Source organism: Thunnus albacares, chromosome 22 (assembly GCF_914725855.1).
Source record: "Thunnus albacares chromosome 22, fThuAlb1.1, whole genome shotgun sequence".
Taxonomy (NCBI): Eukaryota; Metazoa; Chordata; class Actinopteri; order Scombriformes; family Scombridae; genus Thunnus; species Thunnus albacares.
Window position 1 is genome coordinate 11,646,065 of NC_058127.1, and position 14,518 is coordinate 11,660,582.

Here is a 14,518-nt window from a genome sequence, read left to right on the forward strand (position 1 = left end):
TGACACACGTCTGGCCTGCTGGAGTCTGGTGTCTCCCCTTATATATAGCCAGTGTGTGTGTTTGTACATGTGTTTATGTGTGGGTCTACCAAGTCGTGACTATATATAGAGCTGGCATCAGGGTGTGGGCCTGGAAAAACAAAACACTGACGTCGAAGCAGCGCTCTGCTGATGTCATGTGGCCCCAAAGCAGCCACAGCAGCCTGTTATTACAGTATATGTGTGCAAGACCAGCGTGTGTTTGAAGGGGGTGCACCTCTGCAGACACGTGGGGGGAATGATCACTTTGGGGCCTCAGGAGCGAGACATGGAGTTTGAGGCCTGTGATTGTGTGTCCGTTAATGCCTGCCTACATTTCTGAGCACACACACACATGCACACAAACACATATCTGAGCACTGAGTTAGTGTCACTCATGTGTGTGTGTGTGTGTGTGTGTGTGTGTGTATGGAGCCAGAGCCAGTGAATTTCATGGGCCTGGCTGTGGGCTGGATCCCTGGAGAAGTCTGGTTTGTTGTCTGTCACCACCATAGCTGTTTGGGTACAGCGAGAGAAAGCCTGCCAGCTCTAAGATATTTAATCTATTTGTCAGAGTAGCCTTGATACTCTTCTTTACAGCGGGACTTGAACTGCCCTTGAACAAGAAATTGAGGCTGTGCCGCTCGAAAAATGTCTTTGTGTAAAATAGTAAAGTTTTTACACAAAGGAGTTATTGCACTTTTACAATATTAAATGAATCTGACAGCTGTTACTTTAGAGATAAAGCTTTCACATACAAAACATACAGTAAGATCATAAAGTGTTCAACATAAGATGCTGCTTACACATGAACTTACTTACACTTTGAATGACGCTGAAAGGTTTGATTTTTCATAATGAGTACTAATGTTTGAATACTGCCAGCACCTCTGTATTCATGTAAATTTCAAGTGGAAAAATGTTACTTAGTTATCATTTAAGCAGAAACTCAATACTCATTCCAGTGCTGCTAATGTGACCTATGTGGGGAACTAAATTGATATTTTGCTGGAGCGTCTACTTTGCTCAGACAGTCATCTATTGTATATTGTGGTCACTCTGATTAGGAAAGAAAAAAAAAAAAAGATTTGAGCATTTAAAGCAATTAACTCTCATATGAGTTAAGTACCGGCTGTGCTCACATACTGTAATTATACAAATGACTGTGTGAAAAATGGATGGAATGAGCACAAATTCCCACAAAAGAACATTTTTCATAGAGAAAACACCTGCTTCTCTTGACTGCGTCCATCTGGTAAAACATTAATGACATTAACAGTCGCTGTAGCAACAGCTTAATTTGTCCGCTATTCTCTATCTCTCTTAAACACAGACACGCTAATGAGGTATTTATGCACTCAATGACAATCCATCCTCTCTGTCCAGTGTCTCTCATTATAATGGACACACACACACACACACACACATATACACACACAGAACAGCACAGAACCCTACTCCTGATCCTTTTTTTCCAGTCACCCAATGGAAAAGATCCTGTTTAACCATCATCAGTGGAGGAAGAGGGTGGAGCAGAGTGGAACAGAGGAGCAAAAGAATAAACCATCTACGGAGCTGCCATCTGAGAAAGGCGACCAGACATACCTGAGTTGTCGGAAAACTGTGGCACCTCCCAAACAACTGCCGTCTCCTTCTCCGTGTCTGTGGCCTGGACCGACGGCGGCGACCTGCACCTGTCAATCACCGGAGGCTCCGTATCTAGAAAGGGGATATAAGGTTGTTAACGGTAGTTTTTTTTATGTCTGATGGCCAGATGGGGAACACACAATAAAAGCGGCAACATTTGTGAACATTATACATATTGATGGCGGTCATTAAACATTCACCAGCTGTGAAAAACAAACAGACTGCAAAACTCAAAATTGCTCCCAAGACTGGAATAGATTACGGCGTTATTAGAGATGTGGTACACTGTGATCTGACTTTTTCAGTGCAGCGGCAAAGAGTGTCAGAGGGCACTAGTTAAACACAGGTCTCTAATAAAAAACCACAACGTTCCACCCCCATAATAACATATGGAAATGTTCACGGCTACCACTCTTGAGGTTTCTCCCACTGACTGCTGTGATTATTGAGCGGTTGACATGGGACACCCCTGTTTTTTACTCTCTGCTGATACCCTGTTTTTCACCTGCTGGCGCGTACGGGCTGCCTGACTGTTGAGTGTGTTGATTATAATACAGTTTTACTCTGAGTGACAGAGGTAAGCTGCGGCACGGAGGGAAACTGAAGGAATAACAAACAGATCAGGTGGTAGGACTTTTCCTGTCACATTGCAGCTGATAGAAGTGTTCCATTATGAAATTTCTTCCACATCATGTGACACGGATCTGTTATTTTCTGCTCGACAAAAAGGTGAGTGCAAGAGTTGCATTTTTTCAGTTCTGATATGGAACAAAAGTGGTCGATATTAGGTTTCAGGGCGGCACAAAATCCATTCAAATGTAACTTACATGCGATTTAGATTTGAATGTTTCATTGAACTCAGTGAGCCCTGCCTTGAAACAATAAATATTATGCTACTCATGTGTAAGTTATCTCAGTCTATAAGTATGCATACTGTAGCAGTTCATCTGTGTGTACTTGAGCCAGCATTAGCAAACAAGCCAAAACAATGGAAAGAAAGTCAAATAGCAGACTTTATTGTCATTTGGGGAGATGCCTTGACTCTGTCAAAACTTATTGGCGTGCATATACTGTAACCGATACGTGTTCAAAACATATGGAAGAAGTCCAGATGCAAAAAAAACAAACAAATGAGATATCTTGAAGTCTTTTTTTCTGATGTCTTTAAAGCCGGTATGTGTAGAAATGCATGGGTGAGGGGTGGTCGACTGCGCGTGATTAAATTCTACACATACTGTTTTTTGTGAAAGTGAAATGGGGCACAAATGGCCAACAGTGTGAACAAAACTTTTTCCTCTCTCTCACTAAATAAAGCAATGGGAGACATTCCTCAGGCCATATGGAAGGATGAGCTCACCAACGACAGTGACTGTGAAGGAGCAGTTGGCCTGGTTCCCGGAGCGGTCCCTCGCAATATAGGTGATGGTCTCCTTTCCGATGGGGAACAGCTGGGGAGGAGTGTACACTGGTTTCACCTGCACCACCACCTGGAGAAGTGAGAGACGGTAAAAATATGAAGAACTGACTCAAAAGTGCACCTCATGAGGAGAGTGCTAATGAGAAATGTTGTTCTCTGCCAGCGTCTGCAAAGTTTTTTGAAACCTTTATTTATTCAGGGGAATTTCACTGAGAGTAATGCTCTCTTTTTGGCTGGACCGCAACATCTGGGCCAGCCCTATAACCACGGTTGTCCGTGAGTGAGTGACTGAGTGCCTGAGTGAGTGATGAAGTTTCACCGATGGTCGGCTGGCTATGTTGGAGTTTCCCCATTGACTGTTGCTCTTTCAAAATGAATCAGCACGAGATGATGGAAGCGGACGACAGCAGTGATGCAGAGCGACTGTGTTTCTGCTCTGAGAGCTCTGACGCTCTCAGCTCAGGTGTTAAATGCAGTGAAATTGGCTGAAATCTTGTTTAAACAGATGCCGTCTCCTCTACCGATTGACCTTCCGGCTGACAGCGCTGTCAGCAGCCGGCAGGAGAGACGCTCCGTGGTGCGTTTGGATTTTATAACTGAACTACTACCAGGACGCAAGCGTTTTATTTCTTATTTATTTCTCTGACGTTTTCACATCACAAACAAATGATGAACAACAGCATTAAAACACGAGTCTTGCAGATAAAACACTTGATTTGACTGTAACTGCGGTAACTGGGCAGAGATGAGCCTCCTGAATTTGCACCCAAAATGCTGTCAAATCTTTCATTTATAATTTCCACCGCATCCTCCACGATCATCAACCAGGAAAGAGCCAGAAAAAAGGTGCAGAAAGGCATGAAGGAGAGCGCACAGTTAAAGCTCCCCAAGTAACAATCACACATCACAACACTCAACGCGGAGTGAAAAATGAAACATCCACAGAGTGAAACTGATGACAGAGCAGCGGGAGTTAACAGGTAATTAGAAAAGTTACAATCTGAATTAAAATAAGTTCTCTTTCAAATTAAACATCCCGAGATGAGTGGAAAATATTGTTATTACAAATGCAATATTAAAACCAACCTACTCAAATGTAGCTTAACTATGTCATGTGATGCTACTTCAGTACTTTACCAGTAAATATTACTGGGACCACTACAGAAAATTGCAGATGAACATTTAATATCCATGAATTCAAATTATAGATGCTAACACTGACTATCCCAGTAACAAAATGGCCACAGTTTCACACATTGACCACACGCGGTACAGCCATATACTAGGTTTTGACCTGGTCTTGTTATGGACCTGAAGAGGTAACAGTATGCAATATTTCACAAGGAAAATAGCAAAAAGGATAGAAAAGTCAGAAAAAAAGACAATTTTGTGCAACAGAATGTTTTTTTTGTACATTCTTATCGCATTAATCATTTTGTGACCCGTCAGATTTATCTTGGGACTCCTTCAGGGGCCCTGACCCTCAGGTTGGGTTCCTTGATTCACAATCTGTCAATGAATCAGTTAGTCAATAGAAAATGAATCGTCGACTTATTATGATAATTAAATAATCATTTAAGTCATTTATCAGCAAAAATGCCAAACATTCTCTGGTTCCATCATATCAAAAGTGAGAATTTACTGATTTTATACGATTGTAAATTCATAAAGAGTAAATTTGGGTTTTTGACTGTTGGTCAGTCAAGACAAGCAGCTCTTAAAAATTGAGACCTGTCTTTGACTAATTGATGATGAAAATAGCTGTTGGCTGCATCCCTACTACACTCTGCAAAGTCTCTAACCTCCTCTTTAGAGTTGTCAGTGGCAACAGGGACGTTCCAGCTGATGTTGGCGGTGCCGCGACGCTCATCTGTCTCTGCAACAATGTCCCCCGGGCACTGGATCCATGGCGGTTCAGCATCTGAGGAGACACAGTTAAAAAAAATAGAATAATATATATTTTAGAGGAACTAGAGAACCAGAAGAAGACATTGTTTCGTCTGAATCCAACAAAGTAAATCACATCTATACTATCCTTCATACACACTGACCTCAGCCTACTCGTTGTTATCACTGAGGGAGGAGGTGTGATGTCACCTGACCCTTAACCTCTTTAATCTCCAGACGTCACACACTTTATTGGTCATTACAGAATCAAAGAGAAAGTGCAGCACTGTTGCTGTTCCAACCAGACCGAAGCCCAGTGAGGTTATATTTACATGTGGTTATAACTGTCGCTTATCTCTGTCCATCCATTAGCTCAACATGAGACCACGATAGTAAAGAGCATAGGTTAAAAGAGATGGAAGTGAATTTATGTGTGAAATATGCTTTATGTCATTGTCAAAACAGTCGGACTCCTGGAAACTCTTGCTTCATTTTGGATAAATGACACCTTTAGGTCAAGTATTGATACGATTGTGGTAGCACAGACCACAGGAATGACATAAATTAAGCCTGAAAGCTGTAAAAGAGAAAAACGGATGGTTAAAAAAAGAAAGGGGTAAAGTCACTGTTGTTTTTTCAGTTTTACAAGGAGGAAACTGCTGCCTCCTTTCTCTGTGATCTCCATTTGGAGCTTAACCCAGTCAATCCCAACAGAACACCATTAAGTTGCTATCTGATTATCTGTCAACATATTAATAACGCTGGTGCGTGTGAGCAGAAATAGCTATTATGCTTGGCCGTAACCAGTCCTGTTGTTATGAAAATCTGAATCAAAATTTGGTTGTGTCCCATTCTCCTGAATGGGGGAATAGGCTGTCAAAAGCTCACTAAATAGTTGCTTATGTTACTTATTGGTTGTTATGTTTTTGTAAACTATTCACATTACAGCTGCGGACACTTGACCCATATGAAGTCAGAAAGGTTAGTAAAATGGTTTGACTTGAGGAAAACCTTATTTTGAGTACATGTTTGTAGTTCCAATCTCAAAAATGTAGTGATTAGTCACGAGGCTGTTGCAAGACAGCAAGAGTTGCTGTCAGTTGTATCTCATTACTAAGGTTACTGTTGTGTAATGAGCTTTTGTGGTCATCTGTTTCATATATTGATATTTTTTTCTTTCTTCTTCTGTGTAAAGCCTCTTTGAGTATATTGAAAAGCACTGTATTATTATAATCCATCATAAATACTGAATGCAATTATTCACAAGAAATATTTCTTGATTTTCAGCCTCAGTTAGCCTGAAAGAAAAAACATATCTGGAGCTGATTACAGACTTTACTGTACTTTACTTACTATACTTAATGTATTTATAGGTACAGTAAACAGCAATGGGACTTGCAGTAGCACAGAGATTTGAGACACACAGCTGTGTCTGCAAGGTCCCAGACAAGCAAGAAAAGTCTGACTGCAGAGAAGCTAATAGCGAACACTCTCACTTTCACTGTAATTAACTTGCCCTTGAGCAACACACAGAGGGTGACGCTATATTAGATGATGGGTTGCTCTCTCAATATGAGGCATGGCGTCGTTAGAGAAAAAAAAAAGTTTGGCTGGTGGCAACTCAGCAGCCGCTATGACCCTCTGATGAGACAGTTTTTTCCTTTGTTTCAGTCTCCATACTGTACAGCATGTTGTAATAATGTGAAGTCAGCACTGTTCGGTTCAACTCAGTTCAAGCCTGATGTAAGCCTCCAACAGTTGAATCTCTCATCGATCGACAGTGGTCATGCCTGTTGCGTTGTGTAAGAGAGCTGTTCCCATCTGGACCTGATGACCCATCCGCTTAGGCATCCATCTCTGCTAAACACTAACACACATAGCTCCAATCGGCTCCATTCATCTTCATAACAAGGGAGGACTATTTAACTTTGAGTGTCATCAACATGAAGTGAGAAGCGAAAGAAGCCAGGAGCTTACGAAGATTTCTCTAAAGTTTATTATAACATTCTCCTTCTTGATCTCCTGATAATGTGCCCTCCCTCTTTCCTCTGTTACATCTCATCTAAATTTTCTCTTTTTAGTCTCTTTCTCTCCACCCTGCTGCTTATTTTAGTCAATTTATTGCAAAAGGAATCTGATAAACTGCTCTTCTCCCCGTCACATCATTATGAAACACCCACGGATGACTCATCCTCCCTTTTCTCACCTCCCCGTCCGCCCCTACCGCACCATTCGTTTTCATCTTTATGGCACCTCTTCCTCTCCTTAACGACAGCAGTTCCTTCATTAGCAGACTTTCTCCACGAGGAAACGAGGGAATTGAGGACATTCAAGGGGAGGCAGGCGAGAGTCACGCTGCACCACCTGTTTCACCTGCGAGGCATCTGGAGGGCTGCAGCCCATTATAATGATCTCCAGAGCCCAGTCGGTGTGGATGGGAGGGAGCTCGGACATGGTATGGTTTGAGTTAGTGACCTGAGGCCTGCTTCAAAACGAGGTTAGCGCCATTCTCACCATTCACAAAGCAGAGAAAAATGCAGAGAGAGGGGGAATGGAGAATGGAAAAACCTTTCCATCCAAGTTTCCTGCTGTTTTCTCTTGATATCTCTTTCTCCAAGACTTCTGCATCTTTCTTTCCCCTTCTTTCACAAATAAACCCACACATTACAAGTGTCACTCATTCGAGCCCTGTAAAAGTACCTGTAATCCCAGGCTGTCCTACTGAACTGGACTTACAAACTACCTACAGTGGGAAAGCATGATGACAGAGCAAATGCAGCCAAGTAAGAATACAAAATAAGGCCATAAATACCAGTGAGGACATTTTTTTTAAAATCTGTTAAGCTGTTTCCATTTTTTCCATTTCCCATTTTTATATACTTCCTCGAATTAAAGCCGTGTCTGCTGTAGAGGCATACATACAGACTTTAATAAAGTAGCTCTACATCTTTGGAAATACGCCTGTTCGCTTTCTTGCTAAGAAACAGGTGAGATCAATACCACTCTCATGTCTGTGCGAAGTCAGGAAGAACTCACAAGAGCCAGACTAGCTGTTTCCCCCTCGCTTCCAGTCTTTATGCTAAGCTAATTGCCTCCTGGCTCTGGCTCCATACTGAGCAACCAGACATGAGAGTATTAATCTCCTCGTCTAATTCTCGTCAAAAAAGCGAATAAGTGTATTTTCCAAAATGCTGAACTTTTCCTTTAAGTCTACCCCCAATTAAATTACCAAGCTAATTGGTGAAAAAGCTAAACCTCGTTATCCCATCTCCCCCCAACCCAGCAGGGTGTCTTGACCCCAACGTATTTCACATCCTTGTTATGAACCTTCAACCAATTTACCAGCTGACCCTGACCTCTGACCCCAGGAAACACACACACACACACACACACACACACACACACACACACACACAGTGCATTTACCTGTACAGACTGCTTTATGGACATTAGCGGTCCAGTTGCCAGAGCCTAGACACACTGCCTTTCTATGTCCCTGGAGACTGTAACCTTGACGACAGGTGAGCAGGCAAATGGAGCCCGGCGACACTGCCCTTTTCCCGCAGGCAGGGGGCGACAGTAGGATGTTCTTCAAGGGGGTGATGGGGGGACAGCGCACCTCTGGGGAGAGAGTGGGAGACAGAGAGATGCATCTGATAATCAAATCAGTCATTGTGCTGTGTTGTGCAAAAAAACATCTGCAGACCAAAACTGGGCCTGACAGTCAGAGCGAGCCGCTGCAGACTGGATCTCATGACTCTCTTTGTTTATTATTCGTTATCAAAAGTAGTTGATCGAGTTTCCATTTCATGCTGCACCATCAATACTGCAGTTAGATTATTGTGCATTAATAGGATCAGACTTCATACAGAGAAAAACTTCTATGAAGTATTAGAAGATAAGGAAGGTCTAAAAAAAGAACCAGAGCGAGCGAAACAAATGTTTGGAAGATCATGAGCATGTTTCCTGTTCTTTCCCGTTTTTACCCGAATGTGATAAAATCTTAATCTGTGCAGCCTTGACGTAAAATGCTGGCAATAAGGCTATTTTCAGGGGGTGTATATCAAACACTGGCACAAACACAACAAACATATGGTCGGAAATGAACCTAAGAAAGCAATGACCGCAGCACTCATGCAGAGCGCCGGAGGTTTTATATGCATTTTTGGGAGTCGAGCTGTTTTGGCTTTTACTTGATGATGGACGGATCATTCTAATTCTCTCCCCGCTAAAAACCTGTTTCATTGGCTTTAGCTTGTAAGAGCTATAAAAAGGAAAAACTCACTGAGAGGAAGATTCAACATAGCGGATTTCAAACGCATGAAAACATATCTCTCCATCCTCTCAGGGCAGTCGAGGCGATCCCGTTTCACCACAGTGCAAACAAACACTAAAACAAACCGCTCAGCTGCATCGGCAGCCCACAGAGCCCACTTAGCTGTGTTAAAGAGGTAACGACAGTCTGCAGATGGTCAAACAAACAAGCTGTAAGTCAGTCAGAACGTTGGGGCCTAAGAGTCTAAGAGATGGTAGTTATCGATTACAGAGTTTTCAAGAAGCGGATGAGTCGGGTTTTTTTTTTTTTTTTAAATAGAGCTGGTTTGTTGGAAGTGAGTCAGCGCAGGCCTGAGCAGTGAAGCCGGAGATTTGCGGTCAAACACTCTCACACTGTCCCTTTTTTGTGTGTTGGTGTGCCTGACATGAGTGCTCTCTGTGGCGGGCATGAGTGTGTGCAACTATTTTAGCTTTAACTATCAATTTTGAAGTGTGTGGGTAATTTTGTGTGTATGCAATCGTGCTCGTGTGTATATGTGGTGACTGTAGCTTTGCAATGAGAAAGCAGATGTAACTTTCTCTGGATGATGTATAATCCACACCATATGTTTAATCACTGTATGAGTCTATGTTCTCATGTGGATTTACATACGTGTGTATAAACCCACATGTTTTTACATATAAATAACCAGATCATGCACTTTTTTCAGGGTCGTTCTTTTGATAAATGATCTTTCTGTTTTTTCAGCCAGACTAAGCTGACGTTAAAAAGATAATATAAGCTTACAGTTAAACGCAGTCACGCTGCATGAAAGATGTACTGCCAGAGAGAGATGTATGTGTGTGTGTTTGAGGCAGGATTTATTATGGAAAAAATGCAAATTGAATAACCAAATAAAGAAATCTAATTTAACTCATTTAACACAGAACCACAAGACTTTGGATGGAGACACGACAGATGAAAATAACCAAAAAAAAAAAATGGTGGCTGAGATAGATGTAGATGTAGATGTACTTCTCTTAGAGAGGACGTAAGAAGAGTGATTAAAACGGGAATGAACTATGACCCAGTGTCCTCGAGCAGATTTTTATCAAGTTTTTCCAAAATAGATATATATATGTATAATATAAAGTTCATTTATTTCTCAAAGCTATGATATAAATTAGCTGTTAAATGAGTTTGAAAAATGTGACTGAAACTTGAATACAGTGACAACCATGTTTGCAAAATGATTGATAGTATAAAACTAGTTACGTCTCACTTTTTGAAATAACATAAAACACATAAAATACAGACACATAAAACAGCTACGCCTGCGTTTTTTTTCCCCCTCTGGTGGCTTCAAACTTCTTGGTGCTTGTCCAAACAGATTGTGGCACTTTTTTTAAATGAGCTCTTTCATTCTTGCAATTAATCATGGGGCTTTCTGAACCTCTAGGATCTTTATGTGTCCTTCTGTGTTTTGGAAACATACTTTGCCTTTAGATATTAGGTCATAAATGTCACTGAAGGCACAAAAAATACATTTTGAGACAGAACTGTGTGCTGCAAAGACATGTATACATGCAAATGAATGTGTAGGTCGAAACAGGAAGACAGTGTTCTTCAAGTTCAGATGGAGCTAAAGAGCTTTAATAGTTTCTCATATTTGCAGATGGTGGACTAAGTGAAAGGCTGATGGAAAAAATTACTTCAGCTGCTCCAAACACAACACCTCATGACATTGTGAACCAGAATTTTTCTCCGTGGTTGTCTGGTATTTTTTTTCGGGGTGAAATAGAGGGTGATGAAGGCTTACCCACACACCGAGGTTGGGGTCCACTCCACTGGGAGTTGGCCTGGCAGGTGAGTCTGGAGTCTCCCTCCAACCTGTAGCCTCGCTCACAGCCCACCTGACACTCGGCCCTGTAGGAGGCACCGCCGTCACTGCACTTCAGGAAACCGTGCTGGGGCCGAGAGAGGGGCGGGCAGGAGCGTACTGCGGACCGGAAAAAATAAACATGAGACGAGTTATGTTTTCGAAGATCCATTTCTTGTGTTTTTAAGGTTTATTTTTCTTTTACCCTCTTCAATTTATTAGTGTTTAATTTGCTCTGAGTACTTTTGAATGGTTTTGAAAACTGAAACAATATAGCAACAGAGAAGGGAAGTCTGGAAGTGATAGAAAGGGAGAGTAACTGATGCAAAAGCAACAAACAGGGGTAATAAAAAGCACTGTCAAATACCTCTTATGGTTTATTTTACACTCAAATTCAAGTAAACATACATTTTTAATTGTCAATCAACCTAAATCTGAACCACTGTTACTCAGCAAACCCCACCCGTGTGCCTCTTCGAGATGACTAAAACAAATGCTTATTATCTAGTTATTAATATATGATTTGCAAATGATTTTCATGCCAAGTCTGGGAAGTTACTGGAAAACACAGTTACTGTATATCAATCATAAGAGGTGGAGAAAGTAGTAAATCAGCTGCAGGAATGTACAGCACTATATCATCTTTAGCTATGACTTGGGGCCTATCATTTAACCCAAAGCGTGAAAGTCCCCATGAAATGAAAGAAAAAATCCTCATGTGTGTCTGTTGTGAGTTATAGTGAGGTCTAGAAAAGGGTGTGTAGTGTGTTATTTCTCATCATCACCCATAGACAGACAGGCGGTTCAGAAGAGACCCCCCCCCCCCCCCCCCCCTCCCCCTCCCTCAGGGCTTAACTAGCTGGGAGGTCCTACAGTACAGTATGTGGCAGAGACTAGACTAAGTGTAACACATACAAGCAAACGTATGCACACACACTCAGAAAAATATATACTCCAAGCCACATAGTATAAATCTTCAACACGCCCTTGAATATTCAGTGTCTTGGTATTTCTATGAGTCACACTGTTGCCGTCTTTCTGTTAAAACTGGCACTAATCTCTTGACCTCTTTAACTTCCTTTTTCCTTTCTCTCTTTCTTGAACTCTCGTCACATTCTTGCTTCTATACAATCTTCCGTCCTTCCTTTCGTCATATCCTCTCTTCCTGTCGCTATGTCCTCCGTGAACTCTCTCTCTCTCTCTCTCGCTCTTTAATTGAATCCTCCCTACCTTTCTTCCTCTCAACATCTGGCCTGGCAGAGAGCAGCGGTCTTCCCAGTAAAATGTCGATTCCTCATTCAGTCTAAACACATATGATCTCATTACCGTGCGAGGCAGCTGGGTTAACGTGAGAATCGAGAGATCACGCGAGAATCCATCTTGTCAGGTTTAATGCCATCGTGTCGGGACCGATCAGCGTAGCTGGAACTACTGGCGGCTACGGGCGTGGTTTAGGTGTGACGAGAGCGGGAAGCGATAACCCGTGATAGGCGGTGATAGACAGATGGTTTATCCAATCACTCGCCAAGCATTTCTTGAAAGCGCTTCAGATGGTTCTGTGTAACAAACCATCTGGCTCGTCAGGTTAATGATCTCAATACACGGCACGAAATCTTTACACGTCGACGGGTTCCCTGGTCTCGCTTCGGGTCGTCGGAGGCTCACAGGAAAGTGAGAACAACAGATAAACTCATATTCATCTCCGATTTAATGCTACGTACATAAATGTTTTTGAAAGTTCGCAGACATCAGATGAGAGGCGGCAGGACTTTGGACTCAGCACTTTGATGAATGTCCCATAGTTTAATGAGAAACGATATGAGACATGTGGAGTAGAAGAACCTGCCAGGATCAATCAGACAAGCTTGTGTGTTTGCGTGTAATCACTATACACTATAACCAAGAGCGCTGTATTGCTGATGCAACATGCCAAAAGTTACTTACACATATTGGAGACTTTCAGTTCTTATTGGAGCCATGCGACCTTTGTAATGCTAGCGACATAATTGATAACACACCATTGATTTCCTTTGGAGCTCAGTGATCAAGAAATTTTGCTGATTTGAAGTTGATCAACAAACTTGTCACCTGAGACTTCTGAGCTTACTCGCTTTCCTAACAATGAGATTTAGCTTCATTATCAACAGTTCCACTTTGTTAAGTACAAAAGAGATGAAAAGTCGACTGAAGCTGCTCCAAGCCTCCTACTCAGATACAACTTGTAGCTGAAAGACTGGAAGAAAAATAGGAAATAAATACTAAGGATGCATCGATCCAACTTTGTCTAGAAACAGATTCTGATGCCTCAACTCAGAATATCTGCTGATACCAAGTACCGATCCGATACCAATGCTTTCTTTCTCCCAAATGTCAAATGTGTATAACTCACTGCGACCCATCAGTAACAGGGGAGTTACAGGAATATAATGAATGAAATGAAATGTGAAGAAACTTTAATTTTACTATCATTCTGTTATTCATTATAGCTGCTGCATCCTCACCTTTACAGTTGGCAGGTGTCCCTGACCAGGTACCGTCAGCCTGACACAGTCTGATGCTTGTCCCCTGGAGGTCATACCCCTGCTGGCATCGCACGCCACAGGCCGAATCGTAGTGGTTGTTACATACGTTTTGGATGAAGAAACCATTTTCTGGAGGAAACAGCGCCGGACAGTGTACCACTAGATAAGGAAGAGGAGAGAAATACTAAATCAAAACAATCCTGAATTTCATATTGTGGCTAACACACAAAAAAGACATTCTTAAACAAATAAACACAAACAGAGGAAGCCTGCTGATGGTTGCTGCTGGGTAATTAATGTTCCTGACAAAAAAGGATATGAAAGCGTGAAAGCAGAAAATTACGGGTTGTCAAACATCGCCCCCTCAATCTACGCAGAGGAAGGAAGAGAGAGCAAAACCCAGTGTATGAAACCGATGATTAATGGACATCATTGTGTTGAGATGAGTGGCTCTGTGGAAATCATTGGCTCGTTCTTCAAGGAGTTGGGAAGGCCAGCGAAATTACTGGCAACAGATACATAACACAGGACGCTCTAATCTCGAACTTTGGTGGAATAGTGTTTTTGTTCCAGCTAACTCAGCGTCACAGAACAGTTAGTCATGTCTCATAAGGCCTGAAATTCACAGTATTTCCAGTTTCCAAGTTGATGACTATTCAGTTGCGACCCTAATGGTCTAGATTAAGTGACTTCAGAGGACAAGCTTGTCTGCACATGAAAGGAGAGATTCACCTAATGTGCGTCTCATTTGGGACGGGTGGGAAACCTCATGTGATCACAATGAGAACATAAAAGCTTCACACAGACATGTCCGAGCCAACCGTCATAGGGACTGAGCCCAACACTTTCTTCCTGTGAGGGAACAGGACATTAAATCCTGAGCAATCTTGCCA

General features: G+C 42.1%; 1 protein-coding gene across 8 annotated transcripts in view; it reads right to left on the reverse strand.

Moving 5' to 3' along the window:
- svep1 (sushi, von Willebrand factor type A, EGF and pentraxin domain containing 1) overlaps positions 1-14,518 on the reverse strand; it is a 123,021-nt gene that overhangs the window by 49,892 nt on the left and 58,611 nt on the right. For all 8 annotated transcript variants that reach the window (XR_006399901.1, XR_006399903.1, XR_006399904.1 and 5 more), the window contains 6 exons: positions 13,605-13,784; positions 11,044-11,223; positions 8,396-8,590; positions 4,885-5,003; positions 3,023-3,152; positions 1,624-1,737 (listed from right to left, as the gene is read on the reverse strand). Coding sequence is in view for 1 of the 8 variants with exons in the window: in XM_044340497.1 (XP_044196432.1) it covers positions 1,624-1,737; positions 3,023-3,152; positions 4,885-5,003; positions 8,396-8,590; positions 11,044-11,223; positions 13,605-13,784 (918 nt within the window). In the remaining 7 variants the exon portion in view is untranslated. The remainder of the gene's footprint in view (positions 1-1,623; positions 1,738-3,022; positions 3,153-4,884; positions 5,004-8,395; positions 8,591-11,043; positions 11,224-13,604; positions 13,785-14,518) is intronic.